Source organism: Amblyomma mixtum, chromosome 3, assembly GCF_055824585.1.
Source record: "Amblyomma mixtum isolate Tamu chromosome 3, ASM5582458v1, whole genome shotgun sequence".
Classification (NCBI taxonomy): domain Eukaryota; kingdom Metazoa; phylum Arthropoda; class Arachnida; order Ixodida; family Ixodidae; genus Amblyomma; species Amblyomma mixtum.
The window spans coordinates 30,937,810-30,958,882 of NC_143014.1; the positions used below are offsets into that span (position 1 = coordinate 30,937,810).

Genomic DNA, 21,073 nt, shown 5'->3' on the forward strand with positions numbered 1-21,073 from the left:
CGTTACTTTCATGCATCGGCTCCTAGCTTAAGGCGCAAACGAAGGCATTTTTTTTTTTTATCAAGGTGCCAGTACCGGCTTCATTTGTTTCGTTCTGTAGCAAGTCAGACGACCATGGCTGAACCTATCTGTTTGTAAATAACCTCTTTCTGTATCTTGTTTAGATGCTTACCTGCACTCCGTTTTATGCCAGAACGTGAATATTTGTTTTGATAAATGACTTTAGTCGGTCCTGATAGACCGCCACGGAATGGTATACTGCTGCCTGGCCCATAATATGCACAAGCGTATTTTCTAGGCAGAGTGGGAAGATACGAACCCCAAAGAAAAAGATTTGATGCAGGCGCTAGTTTCAACTCGCGCTCTATCTAGCAGAAGCAAGCAAGGGACCCATTAAAGCGAGCTCTATCACTAACGTGCCTGCAAGTGATGTGCTGTCGGCGGTGCGCAGACCGTAAGTGCCGCTTGGTTAAGAAAGCGTAACTTGTCTCGGTGGGGGGGAATGACCGCGGCGTCATGTCACAAGGAGTCTAGTAAGGGGCATCAACTATGTATACTGATGTATACTTTTGTTTTTTTCTTGTATTCGCAAAGAACGCAGCTTTTGCTGAACGTAGGAAACAACAGGGAATAAAGCTTCAGCGGTGTGGGAGTCCCCTGGCCTGTGAAGCCCGAACGAAATCAGTCAATGCCTGCGAATAAATGCGGCGGTCGCACACACGATACTATGTTTACAACCCGAATACATCCGACTTTAACTGCCTGCTTAAAATATTTGGAATCAGGTGGCAAGTGCTTATAAACCCACGATAACTGGATGAAATCAAATCGAAGTCGACGATACGAACTGGTATGGGCCAGTGGGTGGCTTACAAGTCGAGTAACGCCGGATAGGCGCCTTTGCGGTCGTAGAGCTACCACACAGGCTAACATATTTAGAAACAAATTGCCCATTCTCGACAGGTGTGAACATCCGAGATTAATTTAGAGCTGGAAATTGCGCGCGAATTAATTTCCATGACATGAATGTATCCAGCCTAAGGATAGTGGCATGATCATTTTAACTGCGGTAACCGGCCTCAAATCACTGCTCAGAGCCGCATATCAAGACTTCCTCGTCCAGCCTGCAAACGAAGACCGATACCAACACGTCGCGAACAAGAAATTTCAACCCTACGCTTCCGCCCATGACTACGACGTTATCGCGCTGATCTCACTCGTGCACGCCCTCAAGGCGCGGTGATTCAGCAAAGCGCGGCAGGCGCGGTAACCGGCCTCTGCACCATAGGCGAGGCATGCGTCAAAGAAGCGCACAGCCGGTCTACAGGGGGGGCAGCGGCCACCATCCGGATGATGAGTCACGTTCACCTGGAAGACCAGGGGCGCTACCCCGCGCGGCACGGTCGAACGCGCACGTATGGCTATCACGCGCACGCCCGCGGCGCGGAGCACCGCGATGCGCGAGCTGCCGCAACAGAACGGAGAACAAGGGAAAGCCTCTCTCCGGAGCATCACTCCTCTGACAGACGCCGTGATTAATACGCTTGCCATCGCTTTCCCTTCCTGCTCCCTTCCGTGCGCGCAGCATCTCAAGGCAAAATGAACAAGAGCGAACATTACCGCGATGAGAAACGATCGACCATTCTACAGACGGGACACCATGTCATCACGGGCGACCCGCCACGAGCAGCGACGTTGTGTGGTGATCGTCATGCTCAGCGTAGGATACACATCAGTTACGATGACACGTTCGCACACTGAGCAAATGAGCACCTACTGAAGGCGACCTCACACGCCTGGATTAAGTTCAAGCAAGAGCCGCACCACACACATCAGAGACACCAGGAGTGGTGGCCCGTTCAATAATCAGCACTGAAAGCTTGAATATCACGTCTGTCTTCTGCATTTGCATCGCTACTATCAATTAAAAAAAAAAGCAATCAGACACCATAAATGCATTTGTACTACTTTCCGGCGAAATGCGTAACCATCAACCGCGGTTCGGCGAATTTTCATGCATAAAAATTGACACGCCACTGACGCTTTTCGAGCTACCTGGCTCAAGGAGTCCTACTTATTAGTGTAAACGCAAGTTCGCAACATAACACTAGTTTCTTTTCAATGCGCTCAAGACGATAAATTAAAAAAAAAAAAAACTAATTTCTCTGCGGGGACAAGCGCTACATGACACTTCTGTATGCTACATCGGAAAATATAACAATAAGCCTCCCTTGATCTTCACAGTACCTGAAGCCGCCGACGCAAATAAGCGCTCAAATGATTATTACCGAATGACCAACGACTTCATTAAGGAATTAGGATGATCGGTTGCTGACAAAAGAGACTGTTACGCTCTGGAGGGCTATGCTGAAAAACTTTCGTGAAAATGACTGGAAAGTAATTCGCTTCTTTCTCTAGTGGTACTATATGATTGTGAGTAGCACAACTACTGCGACAGGAGCGAGTGCGTCAATGCCAAGTCATTTGAGGTTCCGGATATTTAAACATTTTTTTTCCAGAGGGACGCGCAGGGATGCTCCCGTCAGTGCGTGGAGAAAAATCCAGAGAAAGACAAGTACTCCGCCTTACCTGCCGCCTCCTCTTCCAGTACAGCACACACGGCAAAGTCCAACACCGCTAAAAGCACGATGAAGTTATTGTTCCAAGATGACTTCAAGCGTCCCCACATCGTGCCTCACAAGACACTTCACCACCGACCTCACCAAGACATCGCCGACATCCCTGCCATTATTAGGAAAACACTCGCGAGTCGCCAACGGCGCCACCAGGCGTGTTCACAGATCTTGACATCACACCCGTTTTAAACATCACTTCCTGCGTAGCAGGGTGGCCAGATGACTTGCGCTAAAAACGCCTGGAGTGGCCACACCACTCGCGCGCGCGCACTTTACGCGCGCCTAACGCACGTTCGTGCCGTTCGCGCGCTGTGTTTGTGGCGCCACTATGTGGACACAAATCAAATCATGTCATTATTCGGGCAAACGTTACTGGCTGTCTCCATGAGTTCATCCGTGTCCATGCAAAAGATAATTTCCCCTACGAGCATTTTTTGTAAGCTTGACATACGCTCAAACAACAACTGTACATATCAGCATAATTAAGGCGCTTTCATACAAATTAAAAACCCGTAGTTAACTCTACACATGGTTCACAAAAAATATGTATTGCAATGTATGGAGGCCAGTGAACGGTTCGAATTTGCGCATTATGCTATATGCTTTTTTTTAATTGTGAGCTAGAAGTATTGTGCTAACTCAAACAAACAAGCAAAAGAAAACGGAGTTGGTGCGCTTCATGCGTCCTCTACTGAGCTGTGGCGAGACTAAATTTTCGCTCACAGCCGTTATCTTTTTGGGTTGTACCTTTCCCCTCATTATTTTAAAAGCACAAAAAAAACAAAAAATATTATCAGCATTATCTCTGCTCTCCGGGTGCACATGTTATCACGGTGATTACGATTTGTACTTGCTGCTCTCAGAATAAAGGAAAGAGAAACGTAACGTGAGTAGGGAGCAATAGATTTCTCCTGAGAGTACAAATATCGATTGCCTTGTCTGGGGCGTATTGTGTGCGTGCGGCAACACAGTCCGCCTTTCAGGAACTCACGTGTCGCCTCACAACTGTATACCGTTCATATGTCGGCGCACATCCAGCAAACGCACTGCACCCCACGGAGTACTCAGCAGTTGTGCGTCGGTTTATGCTTGTGTGCGTGCTGTTATGGCGGCGTCACAATTCGCAGATGATTTAGTCCGGGATTATTTGCGCTACCGTGGCTTTTTCACGTCCCTTAAAGCGTTTGACTCCGAAGTAAAGGCCGACAAAGATAAAGGGTTCCGAGTAAGTAACTTCACTGCATATAATAAGCTGTCTCAAGACGGTTCCTGTTGTTTTCGCGATGACACTGTGTTGAGTACTACTGTGCTGTGTTACTGACTTCAATCGCGGTTGAATGCCTGGAATGTGCAGTTGAAAACCTTTTGAGTTGTACTAATTCGCGGGAAAATAATTGGGGGGGGGGGGGGGGGCGTTTTCATGTGTCATGTTCGTGCAGTGGTTGCCACGCCGATGCGCATGCGCGGTTAGCTAATCCGGTTTGTTGTGAGCTGCATGTTCGCCTAGCCTGGACCAGCGAAGCGGCGAAGCCGGTAGACAGCAATATGGCTCCTTGCTGCGTCGTCACGTCAAATTTGTTGTCGCTGTTTGGAAGGCACAGGCTGCGGCTCTGCGCGCCGCTGGTGAGGAATCAGTCATGGACGTCTATTTACACGACAGACCCGATAGATCCAAAAGAGGATAAGTTCAAGAAAATCCTAATTGCGAATCGAGGCGAGATAGCCTGCCGAGTGATACACACTTGCAAGCTGATGGGCATTAAGACCGTAGCCGTGCACAGCGATGTTGATTCGCGCAACTTGCACGTGAAGCTCGCTGACGAAGCATACTGCATCGGGCCTGCGCCTACCAGTCAGAGCTACCTGCGTGTCGACGCGATCCTCGACGTTGTCAAAAAGTCCGGCGCCGATGCTGTTCATCCTGGGTATGGTTTCCTGTCCGAGAACATGGACTTCGCCGCCAAGCTCACCGAGGCCGGTGTCACATTCATTGGCCCTAATTCTAAAGCCATTAGTATGATGGGCGACAAGATTGAAAGCAAGCGCATAGCAAATGCCGCGAAAGTGAATTGCATTCCAGGATTTGACGGAGTGGTCCAGTCGCCCGAGGAGTGCGTCAAGATTGCGCAAACGATTGGCTATCCAGTCATGATCAAGGCTTCCGCCGGCGGTGGAGGAAAAGGAATGCGTATCGCCTGGAACGACAAGGAAGCCATCGACGGGTTTCGTTTTTCGTCTGAAGAGGCCAAGTCAAGCTTTGGGGATGACAGACTGCTGGTGGAAAAGTTCATTGACAAGCCGCGTCACATTGAGGTGCAACTGATGTGCGATAAGCATGGAAATGCTGTTTACCTGAACGAACGAGAGTGTTCCATTCAGAGAAGGAACCAAAAGGTTATTGAAGAGTGCCCGAGCACATTCCTGGACGCGGACACACGCAAGGCCATGGGCGAGCAAGCAGTGCAGCTAGCATTGGCGGTAGGCTACGATTCTGCAGGTACTGTCGAGTTTCTTGTGGATTCGAAGAAGAACTTCTACTTCCTTGAGATGAACACTCGTCTTCAAGTAGAGCACCCTATCACAGAGTGTGTTACAGGCGTGGACATTGTGCATCAGATGATCCGGGTTGCCAAAGGTCATCCATTGCGAATCTCTCAAAAGGACATTCCTCTCCGTGGCTGGGCATTTGAGTGCAGAGTTTATGCAGAAGATCCTTTCAAGCATTTTGGCCTGCCCTCAATAGGTCGGTTGCATCGGTATATTGAGCCAAACCACATTCCAAATGTACGCTGTGACAGTGGTATCATTGAAGGCAGTGAAATCAGCATCTACTATGATCCAATGATCTGCAAATTGGTCACTTATGGAGAGGACAGAGAGGCTGCACGGCACACAATGCTGAGGGCATTGGATGCTTATGTCATTCGTGGTGTGACTCATAACATTAGCCTGCTGAGGGCAGTTCTTTCAGAGCCTCACTTTATAAAAGGTGACATTGACACTGGATACCTGCCACGAATCTATCCTGATGGCTTCAAGGGCAAAGAGCTGTCTGAGAAAGAGGTCACTCACTTCTCGTGCTTGGCAGCAGCTCTGTTTTTACAGGACGAATTGCTTGCTCGCAAGTTCTTGAATGGACATAAGGTTGCAACTGCAGAGAGGCTTGACTGCTGGGATGTGGCAGTGATGGTGGATGGCAAGAAGACCTCCGTTATCCTCAATCACCAAGGTAACGGCAATTACTGTGTTCATATTGGGGACAGCAAGTTTGACGTCATTCTTCCAGCTGATCTTTCCCAGCCTCTGGTGAAGGCTTCAGTCTCTGGTGCTGAGTACATCCTGCAGATTCTTCAGCGTGACTTCTCGGGCAACTTCAAGATCTCCTTTGAAGGCACGTCGCTGAATGCAAAAGTGCTTTTGCAAGAGGCCGCTGATTTCTTGAGCAAAATGCCTGAAAAGCCCAAGGCTGACACAAGCAAGATTGTGGAGGCACCAATGCCGGGTGTGGTCAAGCATGTGACTGTGAAAGTGGGTGATGTGGTTGCAGAGCACCAAGAGGTGTGTGTCATTGAAGCAATGAAGATGCAGAACAGCTTGGTGTCGGCTGCCATGGGCAAAATCAAAAGTGTGTTTGTCAAGCCAGGCCAGACTGTTGATGAGGGCCAGCTGCTGGTTGAGCTGGAGTGATGTGCATTGCACAGTTTGTCCTTGCTTGGTGTGGCATTTTTGCAATAAAGATACCAAAATTTCATTTTGTTCCTGTTAGTGATGTGTTTTTGATGGTACAGTGGCTGCTGTGCATTTACTATGCTGTAAATCATTTCAGCTCTACTTGTTAGATTGACACCAAAACTTGTGTAAGGAAGGACGGTACAGTAAATTGCATAGTCATAGTAGACTGCATTCTTCATGTAGGCTGTGCCTTCGTGTGCTGTCATCTTGCACATACACGCAACTGCCTCAGAGTATTCGTGCAGGCTTTGTGCTTTCTGCCGAGAACTGCACTTGTTTCTCTGGGGCATTCATGCTTATTGCTAGCCTTGCACATCCCAGGAGCATGCTTGCACTTGCCACATGCCAAATGGAGCATGACCTGGGGGTGCAGTTTGTTATCCCAAGTGTGCATTTACTAGCATTGGCAGTGCCTTTGCCTTTTGTATCATTGTGCAATCTTGTTTTCTTGCAGTGAATGGTTTGCTTCTGCATAATTAGAGGGCCACATTTGCCTGTTGTTTCTTGTAGAAGTCATGAATCTGGAATACAATGTTTACTTTTCAAACTGCAGGGCATTATGTAGCAGTGCTATGGTGCAATTGTACGACTAAAGTGGTCTAGTGTTGTACCATTAGCTTCCATGCGAATGCAGAGATTTGGTGACAAAACAAACACAGCAGTAGCAATAGATTGCATGGTAAAAACTCTGCGAATCTTATTCTTGAAGTGGTTCTATAAACCTGTACTTAGAATTTTTATGTTCAGAGCATTTTTCATTTTGCACTGGCTTCCTAAAAAGATCTAGATTCTTGACTTGCCATTTGGCACATAGCTGGAATAGTAGAAGCCTGAGTGAAATTGGGATTAGGTTAGATGCACATATACTGCACTACATCTGTTTGTATCCACTGCTCGTTTTCATGGTGTCTTTCACTTTTTAATGCGAAAACTATGTATGTCCCATTAACACAAAAGCTGATATCCATCGCCGTCCGTGGGAAGAAATTCCTCAGTGACATCGCCATGGTCTCACATGATGTCAGCAGTAGACCATAAGATAGTGGCGACTAAAGCAAAGAAGAAAAAATTAAATTTCTTCCAAAGCACGCAACCCAGGCCACAAAACTGATACTTCTTGGCGAATAAAGGTGAACCTAGTGTATGCGTTTCCTTAGAACAGTATTTTAATGAGTAGGTGTGTCATTAGAAAGGAAGGAATCTTTAACGAACCTCGCAACAGGGCTCACTATTCGACTGCTTTTGCATTCTAAGCTTGTAAGCAGTCTTAAGTGCCCTCCGTAATTTTTTAACTTTATGTTCCATTGTTCATTTCTGCATTACTGCAAAATTAAATGCAGCACTGATACTTTTTGGAAGCATTTTCAGAACTTTATGATTACTGCAATGGAATGGCATGAAAAGGCCTACAGGGGTGTGTTGTTGAAACACAGAGTGCTGAAGAATTTCGAATGTTGCAAGCAATGAGAATATCTATGTGTGATTGTGCCTTTTGTGTTAATGTCAGGCATTTTGATTTTTTTTTTAATAATACCTCTTTGAGTAAAGACCCTCAAACGAGGTATTTGCAGTATGCATAAATGAATAGTTGTATAAACTTTTTCCATTGCACCATCATACTTATCACTGCATCTCATGCTCTGCTATCGGTACACTACACTCCCTTATCTGTACTGTACACTCGCCATGGAGCAGTCGGACTTAATTTCATAATGTGGATGTCATTGGCAGTTGTGTTAAACATTGCAACTTGAGAGCTACCTAGTTCACTGAAGTTGGCCAGCTTTATTGGAAATTTTCTGGTCTGGGATTTTTTTTTTTATATTCTTGAACTATTTTCGCATTCATTCTTTCAGCATTAGTACATGATTGTGTTTGTTCTTTGCAGCCTGACCGTGTAGTGGAACACTTGAGCAGCTGCATAGAATCGATGGACTTGATAGGTCTGCGAGACATCTGGAGCCACTTAGACAGCCACATTTTTCGGCGCCTTGAGCAGTCTTTTATTCCTACTGTGAGGAAGCTGGAGATGGCCCTACTGCGCATGTATGTTGTTACATGTGTCACCAATAGCCGGCAAGACAAGCTTACAGAGTTCTTCGACAAGATGGCTCCTGAATTGCATGGCCAAGCTGAGTGGAAAGAATGGTTTGGTGCGTAGCCTCTGGTGCATGAAGCTTGACTGAGATTATGGATGTTGCGGAGTAGTGGTCAGTGACAGTCGTCGCAAGAAATTCTACGCATTTGAAGCAGAAATGGAATGATGACTGCTGAATGTATTAGTGTTCATCCTCGTGCAAACAACTTGAAAGAGTAAAGTGTTGCAATGCAGCAGTGTGATGATGTGCCTTCATGCGCCACTTGGGTGGACTAGAACCTTCAGATTCACACCTGCTAGTGTATCGTAGACCATGCTATTTGTCCGAGAGTATCTGCCTACATGAGCAACTGTTGCACCTTGCGCAAAAGAGCAGGATGAGCATTTTGTGTAGCGTGTGTTTTCTCTCTGATTTCCAGCCTTTCACATGAATTGCCACTAGGAGGCCATCAGTTTTACTTCTGTCGTGATAATTCACTGTTTTGTTAACTTTGTTAGACGGAAACTTTGATGGTTAACTGCTATGAATTAATTGTGCGACACCAGGCCAGAATTTCTTGCCTTCACGTTACTAACACCGATACTGTTGTCTGTTTTTACAGCTACAATCACATAAAGTAGTGATACCTGTTGGGTGCTTTGCATGCCCTGATTAAGTTTTGGCACCTTATATGTGTGTACTAGTGTGAAAAAACAGTGCATAATAGATTGCTGGCTCAACCTATGTTGTACCTAATAAAAATAATCTGAGCTTTCTGCCCACAAAATCTTAAACTGTATGTCTTACCTTTCAGGGCTGACTGGTGTTCAAAGTTTATTGTTTGGAGACAAGAAATGAAGGAAAAGTTTATTAAAGTAACAAAAGTAATAACATGTGGAGAATGCGTAAGAAAATTTAGTTAAGCATAGATGTAGTTTCGCAGTGGTGGTATAAACAAGTAGCAAATTAACACATACATTTATTGATTTGACCGGTAAAGTTCGCTCAAACATTACTTGCTGTCATAATTTCAAGTAGGGTGTACAAAGTCATATTGGGTATGGTGGCCATGCTTATTTTTTGTTCTCATTTCCTGAGAATTTGAGCTTTTGGTGTATTTTTTTTTCCAGCTCTGCCATTTCTGAAGAGTGTGGAAGACAACCCAAATTTTCAAGTCTACTTCACACGCCAGTGGCAAGAGATGATGATAATCTCTTTAAGGAATTTCTTAAGTGTCGTGTATCAAAGCATGGGTTAGTCTATCGATCATAGTCCTGTGTGTAGTGCTTATGCCATTGCTTGCTGTAAAATTCTTCCAATGGTGTTTGTGAAACAAATGCATAGATGCTGTCTGTACAGTGTCAGTTCGTAGTTCTCTGTAATCAAGAAATTTCTAGTGTTTAACATTCTTTGCCTTGTAGATGTACTTATGCGGTAGCTTAATGCAAACAGAACAAAAGACCATGACAACGTTTGTGCGTAAGTCGTTCAAACTTCTCTTTATTACGGTGATTATATCTTGATAAGTGTTTGGAATAACTAGGTCAGCTTATTCTTGGAGCACACTTGATGGGGGTTTGACTTGCACTTTAGAATTTGTTGGCTACATTGTCAAGGACTCATTTGGTTGCTGGTCGCTTTGGTGTCATGTTGGTAGCGTTTATCATACTTATCATTTTTTCATACTTCCTGATAGTATGTGTGCCTACGTGATTGTAGGACATTGATTGCCATGAAACTTCTTGATATCTGGATAACGAGAAGTTTCAAAAATTAGTGTCAGAAAAAGGCATGTAATACACAAGCTTGACTCACTGAAGGTTGAAACTCTGTTTCTGTTGTCTGTTAGTGCATCTATTTTTGATATTGGAAGCAGTGTGTTCACAGAGCTATTGATATTTTTTTTCAATACTTAGCTCTGCCAACACTTCTGAGCTATGATGAGGACATGAACAAAATGCAGTTCTTGCAAGAGGAAAATGAATCTCTGAAGCAACAGGTCAGTGCCCTCCAAGCATCTCTCTGATATATGATTTTGCACCAAGGTTCATGTGTTTATAAGAAGATATGGTTGGATGTTTTGCGTCTTGCGTAGAAACCTGCCTGGTACTGTTAGTGTCCTGGCATTGTTTCTCATCATTTAGAGTACGGTTACCTTCTGTTACCTCAATTTCTGGTTTTTAGTCATGCAAACATTAAGCGAACCTCTACATTAGGCATTATTGTGCTTACTTTATAATAAAAACCAGAAGTGATGTGCTTGATTGCTTATTTTAGGTGGTTTAAGAGTAAGTAAATTTAATGCCATAAAAATACTGATTGGAATGTGCGAAAAAAGATTGTATTTTTTAGAAGTCCACAGTACTGCGCCTGGAAACATCATTACTGTGGTTTGCCTTTAATGTTAGCACATTTAACTGGCATTTTTACATGTAAATTTTCAGCTTGCATATATATAAAAAAAAAACAGGAGACAGAAGTTTTTTATCACAAGTTTAAGCAAATTCTGGAAAGCTGCAGTGGCATCGGTCATTTGGTTTAATCTATTTGCAGTATATGCCTGTTCCCACGCCATAGCAAGGTTCATTATACCTATACCTATGTTATAGAAAGTGCCCTTTGAATGTCACATGAGATGCACAGAATTTCATTTTATTTGTTACTGGAAACCTATTTCATTTGTAATATAGTTAACTGAAAGAATAATGCAAAGCACAAAAGCCTGCAGTGATAAATTGCATTTTCATTCCATTTACTTTTTGTGATGCAGAGTTGTTAAACGACTATCCTTTGTACTCTTATGCAGCTGGCAGCTGGCAGGCCAGAAGCATGTGAAGCAGCAGATGTTCTCGTTGCTCCTGAAGAGCCTATGGATGACTTTTATGTGATAGCTCAGTGAGTTCAGTTATATTCATTACCTGCACGTCATGCGATGCTTGTAGGCCTCAAAATGCCTGCTGGGCAGATTGGAAGCAGCGGTGATGAGCGCATATCAAGTGGTTATGTATAGCAGTCATCGTAGTGTTGTGTTGTACTTAAAACTGCCTGCAGCCGTTTTAGCACTGTAATTGTCACAATATTTGTGAGGACCCATATTAACCCATATAGAGGACCCATATAGAGGTTTTGCTTTTTATGCTGTCTTTGATTTTTTATATTTAAGTTTATATTTTTAAGCTTATATATTATTATGGAAGTTTATATATTTAAGCTTATGTAAATATATTTTTCTATTTAAATTTTCAACTTCCTATTATGTCAGTGAAAACATCGACATTCTTTAGGGCATCCTTGGGAAGCTTTCCTGCCTGTTTTCTTGGGTAACTTGCATAATGATACTAAGCAGTTTGCATATCTACAATGCATGATCAGATATGGAAGGGCACAACTAATCATACATTGAACCACTGGGGGGAATGTGGAGTGGTGACTGTCGTGTACTGACAGAATTTATATATGCTTGGTGCGTTACTTTGTTTTTTGGTGTTGGGTGATGCCACAAATCTTTTTCTAGACAGCTTCAGATAGCCTGTTTTCTTTTGGTTCTTAGTGTTGTGCAAAATACCTTAGTATATTGATTTATTACAGATGTGGTAAGCATGCCTCATGCTTATTATATCACTGATGATCGAAAGTAATCACCAATTTTGGCACCCATTGATTTCCAGCCAACTGAGCCATCCACTTCAAGAATCCTTAAAAAGGACCCTTTTTTAAGGCTCTTCATAATGTGATGCTTGATGGTATACATGGGGTTTAACATTCAAAAGCTGCATTGGAGCTAAGGGGGCACCATAGTGGAGGGCTTCAGATGAATTTCAACAACCCGGGGTTTTTACACACCCATTGACATCAAAATGCAGCTGCCATGGCTGGGATTCAGTTGTGCAACTTTGGACTCTGCAGCGAAATGTTAAAGCCACTGAGCCACCATGGTGGGTCTATGAGGTCATGCTCACCTGCTGCAGTAGCTCAGTGATTATGGTATTTGGTCTGAGCATGAGATCGGAAGTTTGATCCTGACTGTGGCACTTTTCGTTGAAAGTGAAATGCAAAATACTTGTGTTTCAAGATTTTGGAGCACCCCGAAGGCTCATGTGGTGAAAGTGAATCCAGAGGCCTTCATTATGGTGTGCCTTATAGCCCACTATGTTGCTTTGGCACTTAAAAATCTCTTAAGCCCAAAGTGATGCTCTACAGAATACCAAGATACTAATGCTGATGGCTACTGACCTGAAGTTCTGGCCAAAGACATGTTTGTTTTTTTCTGTAAGCTGATCTACTTTAACTTCACATATGGTAAATTTACATACCACTGAGGACATGATAGGTAATCCCTGCAGTTGGGCAGACGAATTTTATTTATTTTTTATTTTGTGAGTACTGGGGACATTTTGCATGTTCAGGCAGGACAGGAAAACAAATACATAAATGAGTACCAGTGATAATGACATAATACAACAGAAAAAAGAAACGGCAAGTGCATTTGTGCAATCTATACAGCCTTACGAAACAACATGGTAAATAAACACTACAATAAAAATTGGAGGGGACAGTTAAGCTTCTCCTTAAGGGTATGATACGATAGCATAATGGGTTAATTCCCATATACTATGTAGGAGGTCATTCCCTACTTTACATTCATATGGATCCCTGGGAGTGCTCATACCCCTCCTGGTGCAGTGGCGCAGTGGTTAAGCGATGCGCCACTGCCCTGCGATAGCAGGTGCTCCCAGCGGTGGGCCTTGTGCCACCCAGGTTGCTCTTCCCGAGCGACCAGTCATTAATGTAACGGCCACCTGCCACGGTCGGTAGTTTCCTCACTACCCGGTGGGCAGGTTTTCATGATGCTGCAAGATCACGTGACCTAGGTGGCCCACCTGCCCCCTAGGTTGCTCTTTGGGCACCACCCGCCAGAGTCATGCTCGTGATTTTTCGTTCACAATGCTTTGACAACCCCAACACTGGATTTTCTGCATAATGGGGCCCGTAACTCTATCGCATTAATACGATACAATAATACAATTGAGAAAGCAATGAGACAACACAAACAGCTGCTGAGCTAACAACACGTCAATCAAGGAGGATGAAAAAATGGGGAATTGTTAGGTAGTGCGTTCCATTCGGAAGTTGTCCTTGGAAAAAAAACGAAAACTTGTTTGTATTGGTGTGTGCAAAAATAAAGCTATGCTTATGGCGGGAGGCTCGTGTGGAATCTTTGACGATGTGGCTTTCGGGTCGGATACCAAGTCGGGAGAAGTATAATGACTGTAAGAACTTAAGACGGGCTTTCTTCTGTCTACCATTGGATCCAAATTTGCAAGCTTCAACATGGCAGAAGGAGAGTCTACGCACCTGTAGTGATTGGAGATGAAGCGGGCCACAAGATGCTGGATTTTTTCGAGTTTTTGATTGTCATCTGTTGCGTAGGGGTCCGATGCAATGCAGGCATATTCAAGGCTGGGCCTTGCATTGGATGTATATGCCTTTAGTCATAATGCACTAGGGCAACTGCCCATCCGAAACTTACGTAAGTAGTGCTTTTTGCAGGCAGAGGAGTATATGTTATTAATGTGTTTCGTCCATTTCAGCCGGGAATTTATTGTGACACCTATATACTTATATTCTTTAACATCCCTAATTAAGTTATTATTTATGTTGTACGTAAAATTAAATTGCTCAATATTTGTACTGATGTATAAAGAGACTGTTTTATCGAAGTCAAGGACAGTTTCCCATTTTTCACGCCATAATTCTAGTAGTTGCAGATTTGCGTTCAAAATAAGCTCATCATTCACTTCATTTGATAGTGTTAAAAATAAGTCATCAGCAAACAGCTTAATCGACACAGAGGGCGCAAGAGCTTCTGCAAGGTCATTTATATAAATATTAAACAGTACTGCACCCAAAACCAATCTCTGAGGTAACCCGAGTAAACCACTAAGAAACGTGAATGGGCTCCATCTATGTCGACAAACTACTTCTGTTTTGATAAACATGCAGTGACCCAATTACTTACACCATCTGTAATGGCTATCATTTTCACTTTTGTTATTAGTTGATTATGTGTGACTCTATGAAAAGTTATGAAGTAGTCTAAAAAAACCATGTCGTCCTGACCACAACCATCAGTCACTTTGGCAAGTTTGTCTACAGTGACCACAAGTTGTGTTGTAGTTGAGAACCCTCGTCGGAAACCATGTTGAGTGCTAGTTATTATTTCTGATTGCTTTAAAAAGTTGTTGAGGTATTTCATGAGCGCATGTTCTTGCACTTTACAGCAAGCAGAAATCAGTGAGGTCAAGCGGTAATTACCAACTTTTATTTGGCTGCCGTTTTTAAAAATGGGAACCCTACGGGAAATTTTCCATTCATCTGGTACAATACCTGATTCAAAAGACTTATTAAGTAGCAGTATCAAAAAATGAGCTATTTTTTGAGCATACGTCTTAAGAAAGGTAGTGAGAATATTATCTGGGCCAGGGGATTTCTTTGGGTCTAGCTGCAAGAGTTTTTATTTCAGCATGCTAAACCATTTCCTGCCATTCTAGCACAACCTGGAACAAATTTACTGGCACTGAGAATGGCTATGTGGCATTGGCAGGAAGGTTGACTGATACATGGCTTATGGCCACGCTTGCTGAGCTCATTCTTTAGTTGGGAATGTAATGAACGAAATGTTTTGGTTACTTATTTTTCATGCTGCGGCCGCCGCGGTGGCTCAGTGGTTATGGTGCTTGACTGCTGACCCGAAAGACGCAGGTTCGATCCCGGCCACTGCAATAAAATTTCGATGGAGGTGAAATTCTAGAGGCCCGTGTGCTGTGCGATGTCAGTGCACATTAAAGAACCCCGGGTGGTCGAAATTTCCGGAGCCCTTACTACGGTGTCCCTCATGGCCTGAGTTGCTTTGGGACGTTAAACCCTATAAACCAAACTTTTCATGCTGCATTATTTTCCAGAGAGGCTCCAGTTGCAGAGGGGGGCAGAAGGATTCTACCTGCACTGATGCGGACATTTGGCAACATTCAGACATCACCTGTCACAGGCCGCAAACTGCAGACAGAGCCCAAAAAGCAGCCTTTAGAAGAACAAAGTTAGTGGTGCTTTTATGGTGTGTGCTGAGATACCGCATTCAGGCTTTTGAGTCACATTTTTTTTGTTGCTATGTTGGGATCTGTGGAAGTGATGGTTCAGCTTATTTCTTTCTTTGGTATGCAATGGTATGCATTTGTTGCAGTGGTATGCATCACCTGGAGTGAAATACACATTTGCCTCTTGTGAATGGCTTACATGAGTGGGAGTGTGGCTTTTGTGGTAACGTTTCAAGCTTTTTATGAACATTGCTATTGTGTGCCTTTTTTGGTCACACTGTAGGGCTTATGGAGTTAATGCAAGGCACACAATATACTTTTGTGAATAACCTTGTTGGTTGGTATATATTGTCTGAAATATGTGAATTCTGTGTTGTTTGTTATGATAAATTTATTACACTTTAATTTCTTTTCAGGCTGATCTTGTCACATTTTTATCATCTCCAGCAGGATTTTTTTAAACTCTTTTTAACCCCGTGATGTTGCTTTAGTTGTAGATTTTCCAACTGGGCCCATATCCTAACTTTGATCTCTCAAGGGATCGATTCCTTGAAGCACGTACCGATTGACTGAAGCAGTGGAAGTGGATGGGGCATTTAGCTGCACTGCAAAGCATCATTGGACCAGCCAAGACGATAGTGAGGTGTGCGTCACTACCGAAACACGTCTAATTTGGCAACCCTATTTGTTGCTGCTTGGCCTCTAATACCCGTGCCACACGGACAGATTTAATGCCATTAATTGCTTACTGCCTTAAGTTTTAATGGCATTCATTTTAATGGTGCCACACGCATAAATTTAATGGCATTAGCCTTACGGCCATTCGCGACCTACTGAGTTCGCCACAACTCATTCGCCCGTGCATTGTGTACTCTCATTCCCATTCCACACGCAGAAAAGCATGCAGCTTTGTTAGTAACAACTTCCTAACCAGTAGGAAATGTTTAATTCTTAACTTTCAGTCAGATGAGGCATCTATACCGCATTTTCGATGCAAAGAGTGCCATTTTAACCAGCCTTATTGACAGGTACTCTCTACTTGTGTGCTGACATGCGAGTTTATGGCTACTTTTTCGACTTGTAAAGCAGGAACAGCCGTATTTTCTGAAAAATCGTTTTTACATTACATTTGAACAACATTCCCAAGAGATTGTGCTCATTAGGAATGTTTATATTCAGATGAAACTTTTGACTACCTTGCAAGCGTTATCGTCATCGTCACTTTCGATAATGGCATTAAATGTGGACGTGTAGCACCAACTCCGAAAATAAGGGCATTAACAAACTTAAGGCCTTAAGCATTTACTGCCATTTCTTGTGCGCGTGTGGCACGGGTATAACACTGTGGTTTGGGTTACAGTGCTGATGGCCTCGAAGGCGCACCAGTTCTGGAACAATCGCTTGTGGCTGCAGTTGCATAGCAGGCTATTCAGACTTTTTAGCCCACAAATGCCATGGATGCAGATGATGTGACTGCATCACTGCTCTTTTCATTGCAGCTGCTCTTTTCATTGCAGCAGAAAAAACTGCTTCCACTGGCTCAACCAGTGGGTGAGCTCTTGGAGTCCCTCGAGGGACTGAAGGTAGAATAGGGGCCCTGATAGTGTGTGGTCAGTGCAACGGGTCAGGCCAATTTAATTTATGCTAATTATGGTCAGTGCATTGATTGCTTATGTAGGAGCCTTTAAAGTGCTTGCACACTGACTAACCAATCAAAGTAGCAACACTTCCTTGCAGCAGAACTTTACAATGATAGAAAAAATGTGTGTTTTCACAGACTAGCTTGATGTGAATTGTGGCAGATTGAGCCCTGTATACATATAAATTGATGTTATTTAAATTATCAAGTGCATGCGATATGTGGTAGTCAAGTTGCATTAGCATGTGTAAAGGAGATGCCTTTGAGTTCTTTATTTGCTGAATGTTGCCACTTCCTTTCTTTTTTTTTTCTGGCAGACAAAACAAAACGACCCCCAGCCAATAGCACTTCTGAAAACCAAACATTGTCCCAAGACTCCCCAGCAGCATCTTCTTTACAACTGAAGGTGCGTAATGCACTGCCGTTGTGAGAATGTCGCGAGTATACTGAGTTGCATGTGCGTAATGCATCTTTTACCTAGCACTGGAATGAACTGCTACAGCATGCGCCTATTTCAGGATGTAGCATTAAGTCGGCTTGCAGAGAAGCTGGAACGAGCAACTGCGTCAACTTTTTTCTTGAAGAGCTCCTCTGGTAAAAGCTGACTTTCCTTGTATATAAAAAAAGCTGTGTCATTTGTGAATAAAACCAGTTTTTATCATAATGCCACCCATGCCTTGACTCTACTCCCTGCTGGCAGGTGAGGAGGACAAGTTACTCTTGCTTAATCAAGTGAGTCTCATGTTTAATTTTTTTGTGCATCAGCCGGGTTGTGCCGCCACCGTACAGACTGACTCTTCCCGATTTCTAGGAGGAGTACAATGAACATCAGTCATGCATCACCCACTGCAAGTTCAGCAATTCGGGCACGCTGGCCAGTGCCGACACAGCCGGCGTAATAAAGTGGGCCATAATTTCAAAACCGAATTTTTACTTGAAGGTGCACTGAAGAGGAATCTGAACTCGTCTTTTTGCCGCGGGAACTCAATCTGCACGTTCGGAGCATTCTTAAAAACTTCGATTTATTGCCCTGTGTGGCTCATTTTCTTAATTAAATCGAATTAACGTCTGGCTCCCGCCTTTTTTTTTATTTCTTCCTCGTACGGTGGGCGGAGTCGACCAACGCGTGGAGTGCCTTTCAGCCAGTCCCGCGGCGGCTTGCCGCCCTGCCATCGGCAGAGTAATACGTAGTAGTCTGTAGAAGCAAATAGTCCGCGCGTATTTTTATTTCTGCGGGCTTGTTTTGCGGCTATATTATCTGCGAATGAAACTCTTTATTCACGGAAACCTAAAAAACAAAATAAAGCGAAAGCAAAGCCTCCACGGAGCTGGCTGCAAGGCACTCTACGCGTTGGTCGACTCCGCCCACCGTACGAGGGAGAATTAAAAAAAAAAGGCGGGAGCCGGAGGAAAATGAGCCACACAGGGCAATAAATCGAAGTTTCTAAGAATGCTCAGAACGTATAGATCGAGTTCCCGTGACAAAAAGATGAGCTCAGATTCCTCTTCAGTGCACCTTTAAGCTTTCCTTGCATGCACCATTGGAGACTCCAAATGCTAGTCTTTTCCCATCTGCACTGTAGGGTCTGGAGTTCCAACCCCTCTCCAAGAACATTGGCCACTATTGTGTCATCCAAGTCTAGTGTGACAGCCCTGGAGTGGGTGCACAAGCATGATCACTTGGCAAGTGGCGATTATGTTCAAGTGCTCTATTGTTGCGTCCACAAGTGTACAATAATCGGTAGCGCTGCACTAAACCATTTCCCTGGCTTGGCACCAAAAGACTGCTGGGTGCAGAGCTCTGCGTTGGGCAGAACTTTCTGTTTGCGTGGTTAGTGCATGCCAACAGTGACGAAGTCCTCGATGTTTTGCTAACTGTTGGCTGAAGTGGAATTGGTTTTGCCTTTGCTAGTCAGTGTTCAAGCGGTCGTGTGCAGCAGCTGGTTGGTCCACACAGCACATGTCTCTTGTACACAAACTTCACTAAGATAACACCTTCAGGCAGTGCCTGCAATGATCTTTGGCACCTGTACATTTGTACACATATCCTAAGTGCTATCAAATTGCCTTATAGAAGGCTCAGTGTGCAGAAATGTGAGCACTAAAATAAAGTGTCGAAATGTGCAAAATTGTCTACAGAACCATATCATGCCAGACATGCAAAATGAATGCAAAAAATTATTTTAAAGATAAATTCTTTCATGTTTAATGGTACCTCTGGCAGAACTCCAGTCAGTGCATTTTTTTTTTTTTTTGCAAGGATGGGTGCTTTTTAAGATACTTAAAGTGTGCTCATTTGTTTACATTAGTTCTTTTGACAGGAATGAGTCAAAAGCAGTATAATCGAGACCCTGAAACCAGTGTTGAGTCGCTACATGAAGGTACTAAGTCTCGTCAGACACTACATAACTAAGCATCTGGGAGGATGAAAATTTGTCCTGTGCAGTCTCGGTGTGCTGCTCAGTAAAGTCAGAAAATTTTCACGCTTTCCTAAACTGGTAATTTGCATCTGTAGGGGTTTCTGTAACATACATAATGAAAAAATGTACTGTAAACTGGTGACTAAAATGGAACTCCACAAAGTTGCTGGTAGCAGCAGTATGCAGAGGCAGAGATTGAAATTTATTTTGCAGTTCAAACAAACAAAAAAAAACTCACGAAAGGAGTAATATTGCCTGACAATTTAATCCGTTGGAACAAGCTAAGGTATGCCGAAAGCCATGAGGACAATGCAAGCCTGTGCTTGGGCCGTGCAAAAGGTGCAGAGATATCCTGATTAAAATTGGTTCTTGAATGAAATGCTTCATCAATTTTAAAGCTTAAATTCTGAAACAGTTTGTTCAAGAGCCAAATGGAACAGGTTCAAGGCACTGTTGGAGTGCAGGTTTAAACTTGGGGGTGTTTGCACTCCTGCTTCAGTGCTCTTGTAGGTGCTCGAGCCAAGCAAAAAAGACCATTGAATGTAGCAAAAATGATTTCTAGAAAAATGTAGTGGCTCAAAATGGTATACAGTGTATCACGTGCAAGGCGCCAGTACCGGTCCATTTCGTTGCTGCTGCAGGCAGCATTACTTGTTTCCAGTGTACCAGGTGGATACACTGCGTGCTTTAGTGGACAGGTACAGTCTGTGGTGTGCTATTTGATGAAATAATAAAATTACAAATTACATTGCATGTCATGTTGATGTTTTAACAGTGGTAAAATAAAATGCACACATCCTTAGGGAATGTGTGTTTGGTGAAGCACTGACCAGCCTGAAGGAGTGCTAAAGGACAAATATGCTGAGGGCTGTTTGTTCACTTCAGGAGGTGGGGAGAGGCATGTGTAGTTGGGCAATTCTTTTTGCGAGAGGCTCAAAGGACCTGCGGGATCTTATATTATCATGACGTGCTTTGGTTTGATCAAGAAATGTCTTTCATTACCAACTCTTCATAGGTAAGCGTCAGCCAAATGAATACTCTCAGCACTGGCACAGCAGGAGTCCCTCGCATCATGATGGCTGCAGTGAAAGGGAGATTCAGCAGTTTTGGCTAAGTCGCTGCATGGAATCAAAGCATGAAAAAAAAAATAAATACTCATAAGCCACTTTGCTATAGTCATATGCTGATTGTGGTAGAATGGCCCAATTCAATACTCCTCTGTTATAGGGTAATCACTTAAAACAGCAGCCAACGAGGGACACCACACAACAAGGAGACACGACACGAGGCAGCATTATGAACCAACTAGCTCAGATCCAGATTATCCTATAGAATAATAAGTTTTGCAGTAAAGGTTTTTCCTTAAAACAGAGCGAGAGAAAGCTTTGGCTCACGCTGCCCGAGACTGGGGTCTCAGGCACTGCGTATTAGCGCAGCGCTTCTTTTATCTTGGTGTTTTATCATGGCAAAGATA

The 21,073-nt window shown here is 43.7% G+C and overlaps 3 protein-coding genes across 5 annotated transcripts in view; 2 read left to right on the forward strand and 1 right to left on the reverse strand.

Annotated features, from left to right (window-relative positions):
- Meltrin (disintegrin and metalloproteinase domain-containing protein meltrin) overlaps positions 1-2,778 on the reverse strand; it is a 104,014-nt gene extending 101,236 nt beyond the window's left edge. Inside the window, exon 1 of the mRNA XM_089578525.1 lies at positions 2,590-2,778. Coding sequence (XP_089434651.1) covers positions 2,590-2,689 — 100 coding nt within the window. The 5' untranslated portion in view covers positions 2,690-2,778. The remainder of the gene's footprint in view (positions 1-2,589) is intronic.
- A 631-nt stretch (positions 2,779-3,409) lies between these two features.
- LOC149349555 (WD repeat-containing protein 91) overlaps positions 3,410-21,073 on the forward strand; it is a 52,567-nt gene continuing 34,903 nt past the window's right edge. Inside the window, exons 1-11 of one of the 3 annotated variants that reach the window (XR_016290119.1) lie at positions 3,410-3,861; positions 8,257-8,521; positions 9,577-9,699; positions 10,363-10,445; positions 11,253-11,341; positions 15,409-15,542; positions 17,497-17,585; positions 17,698-17,773; positions 17,880-17,911; positions 17,991-18,082; positions 18,763-18,862. Coding sequence is in view for 2 of the 3 variants with exons in the window: in XM_089578529.1 (XP_089434655.1) it covers positions 3,742-3,861; positions 8,257-8,521; positions 9,577-9,699; positions 10,363-10,445; positions 11,253-11,341; positions 15,409-15,542; positions 17,497-17,585; positions 17,698-17,773; positions 17,880-17,911; positions 17,991-18,082; positions 18,763-18,862 (1,203 nt within the window). In the remaining variant the exon portion in view is untranslated. The remainder of the gene's footprint in view (positions 3,862-8,256; positions 8,522-9,576; positions 9,700-10,362; positions 10,446-11,252; positions 11,342-15,408; positions 15,543-17,496; positions 17,586-17,697; positions 17,774-17,879; positions 17,912-17,990; positions 18,083-18,762; positions 18,863-21,073) is intronic. The other 2 variants (XM_089578529.1, XM_089578531.1) reach the window with 2 other exon arrangements.
- LOC149349556 (propionyl-CoA carboxylase alpha chain, mitochondrial-like) lies at positions 4,059-6,387 on the forward strand. The gene has a single exon (XM_089578528.1). The coding sequence runs from the start codon at positions 4,182-4,184 to the stop codon at positions 6,321-6,323; it is 2,142 nt and encodes a 713-aa protein (XP_089434654.1). The 5' UTR covers positions 4,059-4,181; the 3' UTR covers positions 6,324-6,387.